General features: G+C 38.5%; 1 protein-coding gene across 1 annotated transcript in view; it reads left to right on the top strand.

The window, feature by feature from the left end:
* Window positions 1-20587, top strand: part of VEPH1 (ventricular zone expressed PH domain containing 1) — a 189035-nt gene extending 168448 nt beyond the window's left edge. Inside the window, 2 exon segments of the mRNA XM_074298072.1 lie at window positions 14763-14899; window positions 18796-20587. Of these exon segments, the coding sequence (XP_074154173.1) occupies window positions 14763-14899; window positions 18796-19032 (374 nt within the window). The 3' untranslated portion in view covers window positions 19033-20587.
* Window positions 20588-21757: the final 1170 nt, after the last annotated feature.

The following is a 21757-nucleotide window of genomic DNA, read 5'->3' as shown; positions in this document are numbered from 1 at the left end:
TTCCATTAATGGCAATTCCTGCATTCACCCCATTCATTCTATTTTTTTTTTCATCTTCAAAATTATCCATTATGACAGATTCCTATTATTCCTCACCAAGATGTTGAGGCTGAGTTGGAAAAGTTTGTTTATTTCACCAGATGGAGAAAAGGGCCTGTTAAAATGCTTTCCCCTATAGAGAAGGGAGCTGACTGTATGAAGGAGCAATTAAGGACCCGAGCCCTTTAGTCAAGCACAGATTGCTGGCTGATTAAGAAACCCAAATTGACCTAAGATTAAGTAGAGGGGAAGAGAAGAAGAAAAAGGAGAGTGTTGTAAAAGTAATTCAAAAGAACAAAAAGTTGAAGAAAAGAGTTGCCTCCATTACAAAACTTTTTAATTAGTCATTATTTCTTCAACCAAAAAAGAAAAAGACATAAAAGGAACTTGATTGGAGAGCGGAAAGGAAGTGAGGTGCTTATCTTTGGGAACTCAGAGAGGCCCTCAAGAGTGAGCTTACCAGTATAGTACATGAAGTCTTTAGCTTCATGAATATTTAACTATAGTTGTTTGAAGGTACCCTTCGAACAGGCCTGGAGAATGGGTTAAACCCACAAAGAGTTCCTAATATAGTGGTTCTTTCTGAATATGTTACCCAGCACTCCCAGACCCTATTGAATGGGTCCAGGCTTTTCTATTTGCATTATTTCTCTTTGAGCTAAATATAGCCTGAGAATGTACTTAGGCTAAAAGTGCCAACAGAGACCAAGGATGTGGAAAAAACACAGTAAAACCAATGTTTGGCACCCAAAATATCACCGAATTTGAATTTCTTGCTTTCATATGAATAATGTAGACCATGGAGAAAATCCCTGTTTTAACCGATATCTCCAACTATCAATCCTCAAGTTTGCATTAATTATTTGGTATTTTACATAATTGGGTAAATTATATCAACAGCATTTATTGATAATGAACCCATAATTGTGACATCCAGTAGACATGAATTTCTTGCTTTCATATGAATAATTTAGACCTTGAAGAAAATCCCTATTTTAACTGATATCTCCAGCTATCAATCCTCAAGTTTCCAAAAAGTTTGTATTCATTATTTGGCATTTTACATAATTGGGTAAATTATATCAATAGCATTTATTGAAAATGGACTCATGATTGTGACACCCAGTAGGCATATTGCCTCAATATACATTCTATTTTAAATTCTCAATTTAAACTTGGGGAACTATTTAGCTGTTAGTCAGGTATGGCTCAAATGTGTGCTTTGTGACTTCTGTGGTCTCATTGAAATAAAGAAATGGAAAATTCCAATTGTCTGACAGTACCATCGGTTGATCGTTGAATCATTCAACAAGAATTTGATATTTACTAGACATAAGGCACTGTGCTAAGTGTTGTTGTTTTTGTTCAGTTGTTTTGATCATGTCTGACTCTCCATAACATGATATGGGGTTTTCTTGGCAAAGATGCTAGAATGGTTTTCCATTTCCTTCTCCAGTTCAATTTATAGATGAGGAAACTTAAGGCAAGCAGGGTTAAATGATTTGCCCAGCATCACACAGCTAGTAAAGATCTCAGGTCACATGTTAACTGTCTTCCTGATTCCAGGTTCAGTTCTCTCTCTATTCATTACGGCACCACCTAGCTGCCCTTCTGAGGTCACGGTACTCTTCCCATGTTACAGATTGTCCCAGTTATGGTTTTGTGTCTGGTGCGATGAATCAATCTTCAATTAAAATATATATATACTTAATATACACACGTACACATATATATATGTATGTATATGTATGAAATCAATCATGCCCCAAAGTTGTTTTTAAAAAGAAACAATTCATGACTGAATAAAAGCAGGAACAAGCTTCCATCAAAGAGATTTAGGGCCATAGACAAAGAAGAAGCCCAGAGTCGTGAAGTTGACTTTGTGTTCTCGTTGCCCACAGCTGTGTCCCTGATCAATCCACCAGGAGGCATAAGTTTACTCAGAGAGCCCCAGATCTATATCATAGACCACAGGAGCCCTCATGGTGCTGTGGGAATGTGGGGTATTAACTTAAACCTGCCCTGGCCTGGCCCAAAACACAGATAAGATTATTTTCAAGGATTATGGTTCTCATTTAGGAGACTGCAATGTTCCAGGGCTTCATGCTATCAGGAGGATGCTGATTTTTTAAGGAGTCCTACTCAGATGCCCCATTGTTGTGTCTAGGGACACTCACATTTTCAAAGGTTATGCCAGATGGGCACAAGGTCTAACCAGTTTTACCATCTTGTAAAGTTTTCTGGTAGAGTCTCAATGGGGAATCAGGCTCTGGATGTAGAGTCAGAAATACTCGAGTTCAAATCTGTCTTCAGACATTCGCTAACTATATGTTCCAGGGCAAAAAACTTAATGGCTCTCAGCCTCAGTTTCCTTATTTGGCAACTGGCGATGATAATGGGGCCTACCTCACAAGATAATTGTGAAAATCAAGTCAGAGAATATATCGAAAGCATTTTGTAGGGGGCAGCTAGGTGGTGCAGTGGATAGAGCACCAGTCCTAGAATCAGGAAGATCTGAGTTCAAATGCAGTCTCAGACACTTAGCATTTTCTAATTGTGTGACCCTGGGCAAGTCACTTATCCCCAATTGCCTCACACACTTACAAAAAAACAACACTTTGTAAATCTGAAACTACTCTATGTGTTAGCTATTATGGTTATGGGATATGTTCCCAGCAGAAGCTTACCCATTACTTTCTGTGAAGCATTTAAGTTTGGAGAGGCTTACAACCTGTAGCTTGGCCATCTGGTGATAAATCATTGCCAAAGATAATGAATCTCTTGCCCCTTGTCCCATTGCTGCCATTTTTCCTTTTTCTAAACCCTGGATGACCCCCACCATCTGCCTTCTCCAGTGCTGTACAATCTCTGCTAAATGTCCCCGGAACAGGTCCCAAAATGTTGCTGGCTATCCACTACATATCTGTTGCTGAGTTTCAGCTGGGTCCTCCCCACTGTCCAGCAGTCCTTTTGTTTTTGTCACCCTGTCAACAGAAACCACTCTAAACCACTTCCCTCTTCAAACCAAGGGAGTAATCTCCTTTTTCCTAACCCTTTCAACAGGCAAATTTGTCTCATATTTTATTAGGAGAATGGAGAGCAGCCATTGTAAATCATGAATTGAGGAGAAGAGGTACTGGTTGTAATGGTAATGGTGGAGAAAGAAGTCTGGGAAGCATGATTGCTTTGGTCACTTTCCTTAAAGTCAAGGCCCTAAGAAGCATGGACTAATAATAAGTCTAATGATTATTACTAATAAGAGCTGCAGGAAAAGTGGTCCCCCAGGCTTGTTGGACTATGGTAGAGAAAGAAGCATGGAGAAACAGGAGTAAACCAAAGAGAAATGAAGCGCTGGTCATGGGTGGACAATCCATTAACCTTCGAAGGCCTGAGCTTTCCCCTCTGTTATGGGAAAACACTGGGCTAGCAGGCCTCAGAAGCCCTTTTCTTGATCTATGTTTTTATGATACTACAGGGAGTATCATTAAACAACTGAAAGCGCATAAAAAATGTTTTGTCTCCTTGCATGATTCAGGTCCGTTTCTCGGAGACAAGGAGTGAACCAACTGACCTCTTGACGTTCCTTTTAGCATTAGGCTTTTGTGAATCTTTGAACTCCAGATGTCATAAAAAGCTTCAATATGTAGATTTTTCTAAACTTCTGTCATTTTTTTCATTCTTACCCAACTGAATTGATAAAGACAGAGGAAATGCAACACTAGGAAAAGTAAGTTAGGACTCTCCCATGATAAATAGATGAAGAAACTGAAATAGAAGAAACCAGAACCTTACCTTAATAGATAACATCGGAAATTCCAAAGGAAATTCCTCTCTCCAGCTAAAATATATCGGAAAGTCACAAAGAAGCAAGCTGAAATTTCTCAAAATGCACTCCCTCTCCCCAGTGATTTATGCTGCTTGGGTAACAGTAGATTCGTCCGTCATTTAACGTGTGGGAAATGATTACAGTAGAAATTATTTTCATTCCTTCCAAATGCTGATTCATTTTCCTTTATTCACTTTTTAAGATACAGTGCGGAGAGAATAGCCATAAAATAAACAAAGACCCCTCCGAGAATAGGCTGGGCTGGTGGTGTTTATTACTGATTCAGTTAGCCCACAAGAATGAGGACATAGAGATTGCCCAACTGGACTCGGCACAACTGAGATTCTTTCTGCAGAACAAGGCCAGTCTCCTGCGTTTGTGGTTCCAACACCGTGGAAGTGTGCAGCGCCTCCCGCCTGGAGGATTAGTCAGTCAGCTGAGTCATTTTGGAACCCTCCAGTGAGCCGCTTTCAGAAAATGGAAGAGATAGCTTCACTGCTTTTACTTAAAGTCACGTAGGTTCTCACACTCACCTAGGACATCTGGAAGGCAAAAGGTTAGGCTTCCATTGCCTTCATGGTCATGTGAGAGATTCACTGGGGTGGGATTTATGCTCCTGGTCTCTAGGAAGTCATAATGTAAAAGATTTGGGGGAAGAGGCCTTTAGGATTCTGAGTTCTAATATCCTAGAGTTGAAATGTCCCACCTCCTCTATGAAGTCTTCCTTGCTTTCCTCCCCCAGTTAGTACTCTCATTCATATATAATCATGCTGAAAAACTATTTAATATCAACTTTGTGTGTATTTTATATTTATAATCTATGTTTATATACCTTCTTCCTAGTAGGATATAAGATCCTTTGGGAAAGGGACTGGTTTTTTTGTTTGTTTGTTTGTTTGTTTTTTCCCTGAGGCTGGGGTTAAGTGACTTGCCCAGGGTCACACAGCCAGGACGTGTTAAGTGTCTGAGGGCGGGTTTGAACTCTCCTGACTTCAGGGTTGGTGCTCTATCCACTGCGCCACCTAGCTGCGCATTTAGAGTTGTACAGGTCCTTGGACTTTCCCATTTAATCTGTGGCTAATAAAGAATGGCTATTTCCAAACACTAGACAGAAATCAGTCAGTCTTTGTTTGAAAACCTCCAGTGAAGATCATTCTTCTTTTGGCTGGATCCAATTATTTAGAAGTGCTGAATCACAAGATATGGCCAGGATTCACACCAAGTGGGCAGGCTTGGGTAGGTTGCCATCTACTTAGTTGAAGGGAGTCCTCACATTGTAAGGGCAGAGTCTACCGAAGCCTACAAACAAGGATGTAAATAACCCGGTGAAAAGGAAGTAATACTCAGTAGTTTAAATTGTTTTTCTTCCTTATATCCCAATGAAATCTAGCCTTCTTTTACTAAAAGTCACTCAAATTAGAGTGTGTATTAGTGTGTCACTGAACATTTATCAATGTTGTTGTTTAGCCATTTCAGTCATGTCTGAGTCTTTGTGATCCCATTTGGGATTTTCTTGACAAGGATACTGAAGTGGTTTGCCATTTGCTTCTCCAGTTCATTTTACAGAAAAGGAAACTGAGGCAAACAGGATTAAGGGTCACACAACTAGTAAATATCTGAGGCCAGACTTGAACACATAAAGATGAATCTTTCAGATTTTAAGCTTCATAAAGTATGATAAACATGCGATCCAATAACTTATGAGCCTTAGTGAAAATCAAGCTAAGAGGGGCAGCTAGGGGGCGCAGTGGATAGAGCACCAGCCTTGAAGTCAGGAGGACCTGAGTTCAAATCTGATCTCAGACACTTAACACTTCCTGGCTGTGTGACCCTGGGCAAGTCACTTAACCCCAGCCTCAGGGGGGGAAAAAAAAAAAAAGAATCTGCAAGAAAATCAAGCTAAGATCAGTGACCCAAAGCCCTCTGTGGTTAACTTTCATTTTCCTTTAGGGATCAATTTCTAATCCTAGCATTTTTCTACATTGGGCCACATGGTTTAAGGATAAAAAAAGGAAAAAAGAAAAATTCTTGACAGGCTCGTGACTTGCAGCACAGCAATTCTGAGGTTATCCACAAAAGAACTCATAAAATGTGTTTTAAATATTGAACGTATTCTGCATGAAGAACACACTAAATCACACATCTGTATATTTTAGGGAAGAAACATCTGACTTTACGATATTGAGCCAAAGTGAATAAATCAATGTCCAATTACCCCTACACAGGTGTAAGAATTGAAAGGTGAAATCACTTAGGAAATTGTAAGCCTACTTTATGACCCAAGATGCCAGATTGTGACTAGATGTGTGATATCCCACATGGGGAACTCCTGGGGGAAAAGTCTCTTTCCCACTGTAGGTCGGTCTTTCAGAATTGCTTAGAGATTGAATGATTTGCTCAAGGTCACATGGCTCAAGATTTTGGGATTTTGAAGATACCCACTGCTCTCACTTTATGACCCAAGAGTTAGGCGATTCCAATTCCAATTCAAAGCAAGCCAAAGATCAGTAGATTAGGGGAATGTTATAGATATAGTTTAGGTAGCCAAATATTTACTAAGCAAAACATTTGGCAAATGTCCTTCTTACTATTCATGTTATTCTTATAGACAAGATGTAGAAATGTTAAAGTCAATAGTAACTTGGGTAAGTGGGTTCAAAAGTGGCCAAATGGTCAGACCTCTAGACAAGTCATTAATGGTCCGATCTCAACTTGAAAGATCACCATTGCGGTGCCTTGGGAATCCATCTTTGCCTTGTGCCTTTTAGCATCTTTATCAGCGATTTGTATAAAGATATGATAGCATGTTTATCATATTTTCAGGTGACATGAAGTTAAAAAGAATAAAAGGATCAGGATCAAAAAGAATCCCAATGAGCTAAAGAATTTGACTAGATCCTTTAGTTTTTATCTCCTTTAGGATCAGATTTTGTAAGGATAGCTATGTAGAATGTCTTACACCATTTTTTTCATCAACTGCACAAATACAAGATGGCAGAAGCCTAGCAAGACACTAGTTGGTTTTCAAAGACCTGTATTTTTAAGGTATTGAAAGCTCTATATGATGAAGAATCCATGAAATCTTTGCAACCCTAGTATCTAACATGGTACCTTATACAAAGTAGGTGCTTAATAAGATGCTTGTTGCACTAATTTCCAATTTATTCACCAAATATTATCTTGGGTGCTTTGGAGTATTAATAGGTATTAATAAGATGCTTGTTGCGTTGAGTTCCAATTAATTCACTAAATGTTCTGTTTGGTACTTTGGACTATTAATAGGTATTAATAATATGCTTGTTGAATTGAGTTCTAACTTATTTACTAAGTATTCTCCTTGATACTTTGGAGTATTTAAATATGTAATGTAATGAGATATTTTGAAGATAGGATTCTTTATTCCAGATTGGGTAAGGAGAAATTAGAAAAATTGGGGTGTTTTGAGAGAACTGGCCAATCAATTGGCAAATCAATCTGTGCTTAGTGATCGGGTGTGTTTTATTTAAATATTCACACAGAATTTTCATGTAAAAGGTCAGACCTACAAAATGTAAAGTGGTGACCTCATTGCAGAAATTAAATAATGGAAGCATTATTTAATACAACCCTATATATTGTTCTTTAAAATGAATACAGTAATCCTTACAGAAAATTAGATCCTGCTTTGCAAATCAAGCATTCGTGACATCACAAGGGGATTATTTTCCCATAGGAACAAGCCATAGTCATTGACGTATTTTAAGAACAGCCATGTACTGCACACATCTGAACAGCTTAATTGCAATGGAAACATGAGAAAGAGACTGGAAAAACATTTCAAGTCATGCCTCATTTTTGCCCTTTAAATTCGTTAAAATTGATCCTACTTGTTCCAAATGGGTTGAGGTCCCTACAGTTGGTCCCAGGGCTAGATTCCAGCTACTCTGGAGAAAGGCTAGCATTTCTCCCCTGACTTGATTCTCTCTCAGACTTCTTTCTCATTATCTTTTTCTTCATTCGTTTCTTTTTTCATGCCTGATAAGGTTTGGGCTCTGGTGAAAATTCTTGGTGTCACTACCTCACCCCATTGGAGACCTTCATCCTCTGGCGCTTTTTGTTAAGTCTCTATTATCTTGTCTCGGGCCTCTTATCATGGTGTTCTCAGATTGTGGACACTGGATCTTTGTCCACATCATGTCGCTCCCATTTCCTTCCATATCCTATCTGGCCTTCCTTTGAGACTCTGAGACACATACTCTTTGAATAAAACACTTTAGTCTGCACTGAGGAAAGATTTGTTACGTCTAATTGTCTATGTGATCCTCAGAATGATTCCAAGGATCTCAGGGCCAGAATGTTGTTATTTTGCATTTCTTTTAGGAATAAATCTGGGATGATAGAGTTAATAAATGCCCCATTATATTAAAAGGATGAAGATGCAGTTCAAAATTGATTGCATCCCTCCAAATGAAGTGGATGTCTGATCCACATTTGTGTATGCGTGTTTCCAGGTTAGAATTGAAAATCTCAGCACCTAAAGCTGCTTTGATGGTTGCCAAACATCAAAGTTAACATATGTGCATCATGAGGTCATAAGCTCATGGGATTCTGAATCTGAAAGAGCTTTTGATGGAATGTTATTGAATGGAGAGGTGATTGATTGTTTGATAGAGAAACTTTCTGCCAAAATTCATTCAGAGGCTTGAGGCAAGTTACTCTGTGTGAGTTGGTGGAGACACTGACACAGAAATAAGAATGGCCCTTACCCTTGAAATGACACATAACACATGTACAAGCACACACACGATACACATAAGTGCACAAACATGTGTGTATGCATACTGTATATACACACTGGCATATACATATACACATGCACAAGTATATGCGAAGGAAGAAAGAAAGAGAGAGAGAGAGAGAAAGAAAAAGAGAGAGAAAGAAGGTAAGGAAAGAAAAAGAAAGAAAGAAGGAAGGAAAGAGAAAGGAAGGAAGGAAGGAAGGAAGGAAGGAAGGAAGGAAGGAAGGAAGGAAGGAAGGAAGGAAGGAAGGAAGGAAGGAAGGAAGGAAGGAAGGAAGGAAGGAAGGAAGGAAGGAAAGGAAGGAAGGAAAGGAAGGAAGGAAGGAAGGAAGGAAGGAAGGAAGGAAGGAAGGAAGGAAGGGAAGGAAGGAAGGAAGGAAGGAAGGAAAGGAAGGAAGGAAGGAAAGGAAGGAAGGAAGGAAGGAAGGAAGGAAGGAAGGAAGGAAAGGAAGGAAGGAAAGGAAGGAAGGAAGGAAGGAAGGAAGGAAGGAAGGAAGGAAGGAAGGAAGGAAGGAAGGAAGGAAGGAAAGGAAGGAAGGAAGGAAGGAAGGAAGGAAGGAAAGGAGGGAAAGGAAAGGACTATCTCAGCCTGAACCTATCAACTCTTCCTCAGCCAAATCCAGATTAATCAATCAATAAGTCAGGGATTGTGCAGGTACTGCATATATGGAATAGACTTTGCCCTTAAGTTTATGTTCTATTAGGAGACAACACTTATACCTGAGTGTATCCAAATGAATATATGATAATGGGAGAGGGCAAGGAGACATTAGCCAGTCAGGGATTTGGAAGTAGCTTCATGGTAGAGGCTGCATTTGAGCAGACTTTGGAAGGACACAAGGCATTCTAATAATTCTATAGCCATAATCAACTAGGATTTATTTAACACATACTATGTACCAGGCAACTGTGTTTAGAAAGCACTGGAGATATGACAAACAGCAAAAGACTGTGTTCTCTATGATCTAAAGGGGGAAACAACCTGCAAACAACTATCTACAAACAAGATATAGATATAAATACGCACTATATGTCAAGGGAACTAGAAAGTAGCAATAAGAAAGCAGGTTGTTCTGGGCATGGGAGGCAGCCAGTGAAAATGCCTAGAGGTGGGAGATAAAGAATCTTATTCAAGTTGCAGCAAGGAGGCCAATGTCACTGGAGCAAAGAGCATATTTAGGGGAGGGGAGAATAAGGAGGGAATAAGGATTAAAGACACTAGGAAAATAAAAAGAAGCAGTCTAGGGAGAGCTTTGAAAGCAAAGAGAGGATTTTATATCTGAACCAGGAAATGCTATGGCTCCATAGCCATAGCTATGGAGTTAACTGAGTAGAGATGTAAGAACAAGTCAGACTGGAGCTTTGGGAATATCTTTAAGGAAAAGCTCTAAGAAGATGAGTGAGAGGGGGATTAGACTTGAAATGGGAGGTACACCAAATGACTATTGTCATCCAGCTTTCACTTAGTGATCTCCAGTGATAAAACATTCTCCTATGGGACAAGCAAATCCACTTTTGGATAGCTCCGGCTCTGCAACTCTTATTTGTTGCTTTTAGTTCTGTCCTATGGGGGGAAAAGGGGGGTTAAGAGCAGCAGATATAATTCCCCTTCTGACTAAGAGATCTTCAAGTTCTTGAAGAGAGCTCTCATGTTTGCTTCCCCACCACCACCCTGACCCCAAGCAAAGTCTTTTCTTCTCCAAGCTAAATCTGTCTAGGACTTTCTATTGATCCAGTTTTGTCTTTGCCACTTTCTGTGTTTTCCAGCCTTGTCTCTGGAATGTACCTCAGATTGTCAAAGTGTTTGCCAAACGGTGGTATCTAGGACTGAACATAATACCCAGAATATGGTCTAATGAAGTATAGAATGAAATTATCATCTTCTTATTTTGGGTATTGTGATTTGATTAATATTCCCTAGTGAAATCAAAATAAGTTTAAAATCTAAAAGAAGAAAAAAAAAAGGCAAGCACATATAAGAATATATGCAGTATAAATTTGAAGCTGCTTGGTCAAGGCAAGTGAAGTCAACAGATTATGGGTTATGGAAATATGTTTAAAATGATTGCACATATAGAACTTTTATTGGATTACTTGCTGTCAAAGGGGGTAGGGAATTTGGAACTCAAAATCTTGCAAAAATAAATGTTGAAAACTATCTTTACATATAATTGAACCAATAAAATACAACTGAGAAAAAAGTACTCCCTAGTGAGCAGAGTGCAATCCAGAGAAAAGGAACAGCTTGTGCAATGGTATAGTGATGGGAGATGGAATGTTATGGGTGAGGAACAGGGAAGAGGCCAAATTGAGAAATAGTGAGGACACAGATAATATTTAACAAGGCTGGAAAAGTAGATCGGGAGCAGAATGTGGAAAGATTTAAATGCCATATGTGTGTGTATACATACAAACATACATATATTCATTCCTAAAAGCAATAGGGAGTTACTGGAGTTTATTGAGTAAAGGAGTGATGCTGGAACTCTGTCTTCCCAGAAATCAGCTGGAGTCAGGATCCCTCAACATCTTTATTCTTGATCTTTTACAGTCAAGGTCAGGGGGTTAGGCCTAGCTCCCTCACACACACCTTCCTCCCTCAAACGCCAGGAGAGACTGAGTCAGCTTCTGCTTCTCACTTCCTCTTCCTCCTCTTCCTCCTCCTACTCCTCCCACACACGTCACTCCCCCCTCTTTATCCCACCAATCAAGTCAGCACAGAACAGCTGGGGAGGGTCAGCCTTCAAACAAGTTAATAGGGAACTGTCCAATTGGCAATTAGTCTCACGTGCTTCATTACCCAAGTGCATTGCTCAGTTCTAGCCCTTTTCAGAGTGACACAGTCCTGTCCTTTAGGAATGTCACTTTTGTGGCTTTGTGGAGGATGAATTAGAGAAGAAAGAGACTGAAAGCAGGGATGCCAATTAGAAGTCTATTACAATAGCCCAAATGAGAGATGCTGAGAACCTTAACTAGGGATAGGATACTGAGCATGGGAGCAAAGAGGAAAGTAATGACATGAGAAATGTTATAGAGGTAGAAATATAAAAGATTTGGCCACTGATTATATATAAGTGTGGGGGAGGATGAGTAGTAGTTTACAAACTGGTGACTGACACACAATAAGAACTTAAAAACTGCCTGTTGACTGAACGACTGATTAAAGGGAAAGATGATGTTACCTCAAATAGCCATAGGAAAGTTCAGAAAATGGATGGCGAAAAATCATGAGCTCTGTTTTGGATATGTTAAGTCTGAGATACCTATAACATTCATTTCAGCATCATTCCACCCAAGAAGATCCCTCTAACCCTTTCAATCTTCTGCAATTCAGGGATTTTCCCTAGACTCTCCATTTTGAGGAAGTGCCCAAGGCCAACCAAGCTAATTCCTAATTCCTCTCCTTACTCCTTTCCTAATTCTGGACTTCTCCATGTACCTTATTTCTTCCTCCCTGCCCTCTACTTTTTTAATCTCCCTTTTTTGTGTTCTGATCCCCTGTTAGAATGTGAGCTTTTTGAAGGCAGGGCCTGTCTTTCTTTTCACTTCCATTTATATTCTTAGAGCCCACCACAGAATTCAACACATAGTAAGTCCTTAATAATACTTTCTAGGGTACTTAGTATTTAACAGTAATGGTAATACTAGTTGTAGTAATACTAGCTTATTTTTTTTGTTGCATAGGTAGAATTAGAAATGTAGATTAGCATGTGCTAATTTAATAAGGGGTGCTATGTTTAGATTTAAAGTTATATTTGCTTTAAAGTTACAGGACCTTTGATGTGATAAAAATCAACAATTCCAATTTATAGTTGAGGAACCTGAAACCGGAGAGGGACTTGAAATAGTAACTGATCAAAGAACAATTTCTCCCACAAAAAGAGCCAGGCTCATATCCTACCTCAAGAACCTCAAGTTGTGTCCCAGGGGCAAATCCCTCAACCTCCCTCATCCCCAGAGTGTCTACTTTACTTATTGCGAGGACGCTCAAATACACAATAAGGTCTGTATTTTGCAGTTGTCCTCTTCCCACCACATGCCATTATCCCCCAAACCATGGAGCAATGAAGTGTTAGACTCACGATTAAATGAACAAACAGTCCTAGATTAAAGCTTTGAATCTCCTAAACATCACATGCTATTTATCTCACCAACTCAGAAGACATTCCTTCTTTTCCTAAGAAATCCCCCCCTCCAATAAAATCTGAAACTTGCACAAGAAGTGACTAATACAATGACTTCTTGTTTCTCTGGCTGCCAAAGGGAGGGATTTGGTTTCTCCAAGGGTTTTTGTGCCCTGAGAAATGCCAGTTGAAAGAATGACAGGTAAATTAGATCTATCTTTGAGTCTGTAACCCCAGCAACAGGACTGCTAATGGGTATCCACTTTGGAAAGAACATTGGTTTGTAGAAATCTGCCTTCTTTCCTAACTTTTTTAAAAAGGGGCGGGGGTCAAGAAGTAGAGATTAAAGTTTCTAAGTATTTAAATTCAGTCTATTTTTAGGCCATTTTTTTGCCATTAGGTTTTCATTTAGCCTGAAAATTCCAAACAATGGGTCCAGAAATCAAAAATGGTGCATTTGTTGAAAATTATAAAAGTTGAACATGAGATAGTATCTTCATATAGAGTGAGCCTCTGTTATCATTCTGGTGTGGGAAGAGGATGATAACATATAATACTCTTGGTGTGTTTAAGTGAAAAAGAAGCCCCATATGCTTTAGCCTGAACTATAATTAAATTCGTGAACTCTGAAAAGCTTGCCAACACTTCATTTTTAACATAGGTCACTCTTAACGTGATCCAGGGGAGAGAGGGCTGGACACACATTCAGGAAGGATTAGATTCAGATCCTCTTGTCAATATTTATTGCTGTGGAATAAATTTGACCTATCATCACAAGGTAAAAATTGGCAATAATGCACAGCTCCCTAAGGAGGAGCAATTCTTTGTATACGTCATGTGTTTACATGTGTGTGTGCATGCGTGTGGGGGATGAGGTTCAGTAAGATGTAAGCGTCTTGAGAGAGGTCTTTATTTCTGTTTTGGAATGCCTATCACCTAGCCCAGGATCGGGTTTGACAATATTATATAGATAAGGCATTTTAATATTAAGCAAAAGATTTCAATTTTTTTCTCCATTTAAGTAACCAATTTCCTTACTCTTTTTAGGACCACTCAGAAATACGGTGCAATTATATATGTGGAAAATTCAATGACAGTTGTATGGATTTGTTTCAGCAGCTTGATTATATAGCTTTAGAGGGGATGTGGGGGGGGGCATGTACTTTGTGAAACTGTTTTCATGATTGCTTAAAATGTTCTGAGTCACTTACCATTTAGAATTTCATTTGGTGGATCACAGCATGATATTTTCACATTTTTGTTGTTGTTTGCTTGCTTTTTCTTTCTCATTTTTTCCCCTTTTGATCTGATTTTTCTTGTGCAGCATGGTAATTGTGGAAATATGTATAGAAGAATTGCACATGTTTAACATATATTGGATTACTTGCTGTCTAAGAGAGAAGGTGAAGGCAAGGATTTTGCTAGGGTGAATGTTGAAAACTATCTTTGCATATATTTTGAAAATAAAACGCTATTATTTTAAAAATAAATATATAAAATAAAAGGAAAAAAAAAAAAAAAGGAATTTCATTCCTAAGCTGTGACTAAGTCACAAATCATGGTCAACCTTCTTCTTTAAAATAAATTACTAATGGCACAATGTCAGGAACTTGAATTTAAGGTATATAGAATAGTTTTCAGAAGCTTTTAGTTCTTTTTCTAAGTCAGTATTAATTAGCTGCTTCTCTGGACCTTGAACCTTAAACTCATAATTCCTCTGATGTCATTTAAGACCTGTACTATTTTAAAACCATAAAACAGCCATGTCAATGAAGAGTTTTCAATGCTTTCATTGAAATCATGTCCAAATTGTGGAATTTGGAGGAGAAATTTAATTGATTTCATAATTTACAGAGCAACTCTCCAAATCTGGTTTTTGGTTTTATTTTTTTGAGTTTCAGGTTCACTGTACGTTGCTAAGACATTTGATTTCCTGCCAAAATAAATAAAGACAAGTGAACATCTTGATAATCTTTTTTGTTTCCACCTTTCCCAGGTATAAATCAAGATGGCCAACCTCTTATGGAAGGAAAACTGAAAGAGAAACAAGTTAGATGGAAGTTCATTAAGAGGTGGAAAACCCGTTACTTTACCTTGGCCGGTAATCAACTGCTGTTTAGGAAAGGAAAGTCTGTAAGTTTCTAAGCCTTTCATTATTTCTGTATGCTTGAACTGACACTCTTAAAACCATTGGTTGGCAAGACATTTTGTCTGGGGAGGATCAAAATTGTTGCTTTTCTCTTTCTTATTGAATAGTTCAGTGATGTTCTTTTAATTCAATGTGCCTCTCTAGGATGTTGGTGGGAGAGTGCACTGACTTCCTTCTTTTCTCATTAATTTAATAATATTTCTTAAGTTTCTATGGTATGTCAAGTGCTCCTATAATCTATCTTTATAATTTGTATATCTTAAAGAGTTATGATTTTTTGAGGAGTGGAGAACCCCCAATTCCTCTTCACCTAAGTAGTTTCGACAGTCTTTGGGAACTTCAGTGACTAAAAAAAATTTGGAACTTTGTGACCAATCAAATTTGCCTCAGTTTCCTCAATTATAAAATGGAGGAAATAATAGCCTCTACCTAAAGTAACTCATATATGAAAAATCACAAATTCTGAACTTGAATAACTTGAATCAATACACCATAGCAATATCAGTCTTTTAAAGGAACTGTGGGACTTGGTCTGAACTCTTCAACTTTCATCCTTCTTAGAAACTGTTCTTGATATTACATTTGATTCCCTGTTCTTATGGTCTAAAGGTCCCTTTAGAGAGAAGCTTTGATGGCAACTTCATTTGGTCTCTAAAGTTATCTTAGAAACTTTAATGTAACCCCTTTTTTAAAGAAACACATCTAGTCATCGAAATATTTTTAAAAGGCTTCTAAAATGGTCATCTGATAAATATGAATTATCCAGAAAAACATGAAAGGAAGGAAAGAAGCATTTATTAAGATGCTAAGCACTTTACAAATAATTTCTCATTGGATCCTCACAACAATTGTGGAAGTGAGGGATGATTGTTATCTCCATGTTACTGATGAAGAAAATGAGACAGCCATTATTTAAGGGACTTGCCCACAATCACCCAGCTAGTGACTGTATGAGATCAAATGAACTCAGCTTTTCTTAAATCAAAGCCTGCTGTTCTGTGCACTATGATGCCCCCTGGTGACCTCCAAACATAGAAAGACTTGTGTGAATTGATGCAGAGAAAAGTAAGCAAAACCAGGAATACAATATGCTGCAGCAATGAAAGGGGACAGCACAATAATAATAGCAATAAAAACTCTCAGCACCTCATAATTATAATACCAAACTTAATCCCAGGGGGAAAAAAATAAGAGAAAATACACATCCCTCCTTTTTTGCCAAGGCAGGGGCCATGGACATGCTGTTGGGTTTGCTAAAGTGCTTGTTTTCTGTTTTTTTTGTTTTTGTTTTTTTTTTTGTTTGTTTGAGAAATGGGCTGTCTTGGAAAGGGACAGGAAAGCACTACAGACCTAGTTGAGGAAATATAAAAATAAAAGGCATTAGTCAAAAAAAAATTTAATCAAATGGCCATCAGAACATCAAAATGAAATTAATGAAGACTAATCATTGGGTTGGAAAAAAGAAAGGGAAATTCACCTCCTTCCTTTCCTTGGAGCAGCAGGGACCATAGGTGCAGAATGGGGTTTTTGGGGGGCAGCTAGGTGGCGCAGTGGATAGAGCACCAGCCCTGAATTCAGGAGGACCTGAGTTCAAATGTGGTCTCAGACACTTCACACTTCCTAGCTGTGTGACCGTGGGCAAGTCACTTAATCCCAGCCTCAGAAAAAGAAAAAAAAAAAAAAGAAGGGGGTATTTGTCATCAGTTGTGGTTACTGTATCCATTGGTTTTGCTTAATTGTGACTTTTTTAAATCTTTTGTTACCAGGGACCCAAACATGGTGAGTTGGGGGAGGGGGGTGGAGTGAGAGAACAGAGCATCAGTGTGTTCAGAAATGACCACAATGGGGCAGCTAGATGGTGCAGCCCTGAAGTCAGGAGGACTTGAATTCAAATCTGATCTCAGACATTTAATAGTTTCTGGCTATGTGACTTCCTGGGCAAGTCACTTAACCCCAATTGACTCAGCAAAAGAAAAGAAAGAAATGGCTGTGATATAAAAGCCAAAGGAATCAGTAAAATTTTGTTTCTAAAAAATAAAAATGGCCATCTTTGGCCTATGACGGATTGAAGGACTCACTCATGAGGTTGTAATTCCTTATAGCCCATAAGAAAAACAAATTCAATTCATAAAAGTCATCTTCCTAATCTCTAACAAAGTCTAGGCTTTACCTAGATTTATCTCTAACAAAGGCTAGGAAAATCCTTTTTTAAAAATCTTCCATTGCTATTTTATGGATCATATTTTACAACTGGCTAATTAATTTCAAGCCTTATCATAAAATAATGGTTTGGCATTGCAATAATCTAATAGAACATATGGCTGATATTGGGTTACATAAGGACCACAGCAAAATACTTCTACTCTCAAGAGGCCCGCTAATCTAACAGTCAGCAGACCCACTCTTGCTTTATTAACAATATGAAAGACCCTCGCCTGTGTTGGAGAAGAATGTTCAGGTCTGAAAGAAAGCTGAAACTGGGGACCAAGATGCCAAACTGAATAGTTGCTCAACCACGTGATTCACTTATTCTGATTAACCTTTTCTTTAAAAACTAAAGCAAGAATGTAGAGCATCTCTTATGCTGTCTCTTTTTCCTTCCCCTTTCCCCTCCTTTCTCTTTCATTTTCTTTCTGTATTTGCAAAAAAAATAAAATAAAATCAGAGAGTATTTTCAAAGAAATGGAATTTTGTTGCTTTTAAATACATAATGAAGCTGGCACATGAATAAACTGTTGCTTAGGAGGGATACTTAATGGAATTCTTTAATGAACAGATCGGAATAAACTTGTTGATATTGTATATGTGTTGTTTAGATTGAAATAGATGGCACTAAAGTTCTTGGTTTCTTCTTAAGAATTCTCCCTATTTATATGAAAGTATAAAATATATTTTTATATGAAAGTAACATCCCTTTCTTCTATGTGGTACAAAAGAAAACTTTAGCCTTGCTTTCATGAAGTATATGACACATCCTCAGTTATAAAATATGAAATAATGAGATTTTATTGTAGTGTTGTAGAGATGGCATTTGATCAATATAAATAATATAAATTATTATTTATAAATAATCAATATAAAATATTAGAGCAAGGATAGTGTAGTAGATAGAGAATAACCTGAGCTCATATCCTGCCTTTGACACATATTGGCTGTGTGATCTTAGACAAGTCACTTGATGTCTGTGCCCCTACATAACTCTCCAAGACTAAGCTGTAGAGAAGAACCTGTCTACATAGATAAAGGGCATCTCCTCAGCCAACATCACAAGTCTGGTCCTTTTCTTTACTAATGTCATATAGAATTTAATAGAATTAGACTTTTCTTTCCCTCTGTTCCTCAAAGTCCCTTATTTTCTAGCTTTATAATGCTTTCCTGCCCTACCCTTGCCTTATTATTATAAAAAGTTTAAGACCCAAGCTTTCCTCCCAATAACATTTAAAATAATTGTCAAAAGATTATTTATTTTATTGGTAGGAAATGTAGCCTTTGGAATTTCAATATGGATATATATAAATATCCATATTGCTCCACCAGCTTATACCTTACCCTGATAGGACACCATGATGGGAGTTAAGAAGTATCGAGGTAAGAGAAATGGCTTTGGACTTAGAGGACCTGGATATGAATCCTGGTTCTAAATGAATTCTCTGGATTTCAGATATCTCCTCTGTACAATAAATGAGCTGGACTAGGTGACCTCTCAAAGTCATTGTAGCAGGAGAGCGGTGACTGGATGCCCTTAATTATGACACCCACAGGGAAAGGGAAGCACCAGCCTCTCTGACCCTTCTCAGAAATTCACCCACACCTAGCTTCTCTGTTTACCTTGGCAACTGCCTAACATCCTCCCTCCTTCCCCCCATCCTATGTATTTCAGAAAGATGATTCGGATGACTGCCCCATTGAACTGAGCAAAGTCCAGAGCGTCAAAATCGTGGCCAAGAAGCGCCGGGACAGGAGTCTCCCCCGGGCCTTTGAAATTTTTACTGACAATAAGACTTACGTCTTCAAGGCCAAAGATGAGAAAAATGCTGAAGAGTGGCTTCAGTGCATTAACGTGGCAGTGGCTCAGGCCAAGGAAAGGGAAAGCAGAGAAACCACCACCTATCTGTAGCCAGGGCTTCCGGAGATAGCTCAGCACATCTTCTGCCAAACCGGGCAGGGACAGACTCACCATCCTGGCGGCTCACTGCTAACTGTCGGAGGGTCTGTCGTTTCTAAGAAGCAGGTCCTCAAGTGGAGAGACAGGACTCTGACCAGGGCTGGTGATGGCCACAGAGACAAGGGGGGGTTGAAATAAACTCTTGGTTGGTGCGGGGCAGGAAATGGCCGTGATCAGTGATCCAAGGACCCTTTGGACAATAATGAATTCTTCAAAAAATACACCTAAAGTGGATTACAGTTAATTATCATGAATTCAATTCTGCAACGTGCAAGGTGCTATTCTATGCACTGAGGATGATAAGAGCCCTAAATAAATTTAGGGTATATGGTGATGGGGGCACGGGGCAGGGGAGTATGAAACATGAACATACTTATTTTTTAAGTATGACACAGATGGAATCCTTGCTGCCCTTTGTGCTTAGCTTAAGCACCACCTCCTAGGAGAAGGTCTTGTCTGAACTCTCCAGTTATCAAGTATACTCCTGAGTATCCTGAAATTATTTTGTATTTACTTGTTAGTCTATATGGTTTATATTTACTATCTATAAGGTAGTCCCCTCTCATTAGAATGTAATTTCCTTTATTTAATTAACTCTGATTTATAGCTTCCCTACCACAGAAAAGAACTTATAAAGGCCACCTTCTAATCATCAATCATTCATGAAATGGAGTAACAGAATTAGTGGACACTAGAGGAAAAGCTACTGCTTAAAATGTTATTTCTGAACTTACTGATGTTCCTTCTCCCTTCGCACCAATGTGACTAATGCAGTATTAACCAGTCATTACCCTAAACCAGTTATATAATTAAACATTCATCATTCAGAGATTTTCTCCAGTTACTTTTTAAGTTTATATGATACAGGCAGTAGTTTATAGGATTGAATCTATTTTCTTGCAAAAGCAGCAAATGGATTCAACAAAGCCAGCCCATTCCAGCCCATTTGATTCAGTGACTCCTAATTTCAATCTGAAACAAAAACAAAATCCTCTGTTTGGATTTTTTAAGTCCCCTCCAATACTCAGTTCCCCTCCACATCCTCAGTGATACACTGACCACTGACCGGCCTTCTCACAGTTCCTTGCATGGGATATTTCATCATTTGACTCCATTCATTGCCAGTTATTGTTCCCCAAGCCTGGAATTGTTCACTTCATCACTTCTCCCTCCTGAATCTTCCACATTTCTTTAAGCCTGAGATCAAACCCCATCTTCTTCATCTTTGTCATCTAGTTCTTTACCTACAATATTGCCTTCCATTTACCTTGTATGTACCATTTCTATCATGTCATCTCCTCTAATAGAATGTGAACTACTCAAGAGCAAGGACTGTTTTTGTTTTTCTTTATATCTCTAGTGCCTGAAATTTAAGGCAGTACTTAATCCGCGCTTGTTGACTATCTCACAGCATGTACAAGGAAGAGAGAGTAGAAGAAAGTATACCCCCAGTAACATCATTGGCCCCCATTCTCTTTACTATCTCATTAAATATGTCCAATTCTGAGAAATCCTTTACTCTCTTGCCTTCATCTTCTTTCACCATAAAACTATAGAAATCTGAGCCAAAAATAATTTGCTCTTTATATATTTTAAAGAATTCTTCCCTGAAAAGTACAAAGAAAGACCTTTGAGGTTTTATTGGAAATCTATGAAATTAACCAAGCCAGTTCTAATCGTGCCTAGATGTTGGAACTGATTATTAAAACTAGGATCATAATAAATATTAAGGTAGTGTTAAGTGACATTGCATGCATTATTTATAATTCTAGCGCCAGCAGAATGCTCAGACCTTGACAAGGCAGGAAAACAGCAAAGAAATCCTAACAGTTTATTGATTTACAGGGAGAGAGACAGAAAGACCATACAAGAGAGACAGAGACACACAGAGAGGGAGACAGAGAAATAGAGATAGAGAGGGAGACAGAGAGACAGAGAGAGGGAAATTGAAACATTAAATCACACACAAAGAAGACAGTAGTTTTTGCCGATTGAGAACATGAGAGAATGGATTCTTTCTGTGACTTATTACCAAGGATCTGAGATTTCATCACCTGGCAACCTCCATATTTGGGGCCAATACTAATCTCCTTGCCTTTAAACCAGATCTAGTGAGGAATAATACATGGGCAAAGTCTAAGTGAGTGAGAGTTCTGCTTTCACTCTGGTAGACAGCATTTCCAAGCTCCCCAGATTGCAGAATCTAACTATGGATCTCCAAATAATCAGCTCCCCTGTGGTATTTTTTACTGGAATTCCTACTGCTGTGGCTGGCCAGGCTCAACTTGAGACTGGTCTGCATCCCAAGAGGAGGGCTGCCATTCCTGATCCTGATCTGGGCAGAGACTGCTTTTGTAAACATTTCTGAACCTTAAAACAAAATGTTGTTTTGAATTAAGTTAGAACAGAGATTCAAATGGTTCTCATTTTTATTCTCATTTTGATATTGTTTTCCACAGAAAGCCTGGGGCAACTTGCTTTATGTAAGTGAGACCTGAGCCCCACATCCCTTCAAAGCTAGATTCAAAAGTCCAATCCATGAAGTCCTTCCTGATCCTCCCCCATCATTTATCTTGTATTCCCTTATCTGTGTGTACCCATTGTGTCCTTTCCCCAATAGAATGTAAGTTTTTGAACGCAAGAATGATTGTAAGCAGTGCTCTATTTCTAAATTATT

This window comes from Sminthopsis crassicaudata, chromosome 3 (genome assembly GCF_048593235.1).
Source record: "Sminthopsis crassicaudata isolate SCR6 chromosome 3, ASM4859323v1, whole genome shotgun sequence".
Classification (NCBI taxonomy): domain Eukaryota; kingdom Metazoa; phylum Chordata; class Mammalia; order Dasyuromorphia; family Dasyuridae; genus Sminthopsis; species Sminthopsis crassicaudata.
Note: the sequence above shows the minus strand (reverse complement) of the source record. Positions and strands in the feature narration are given on the sequence as shown.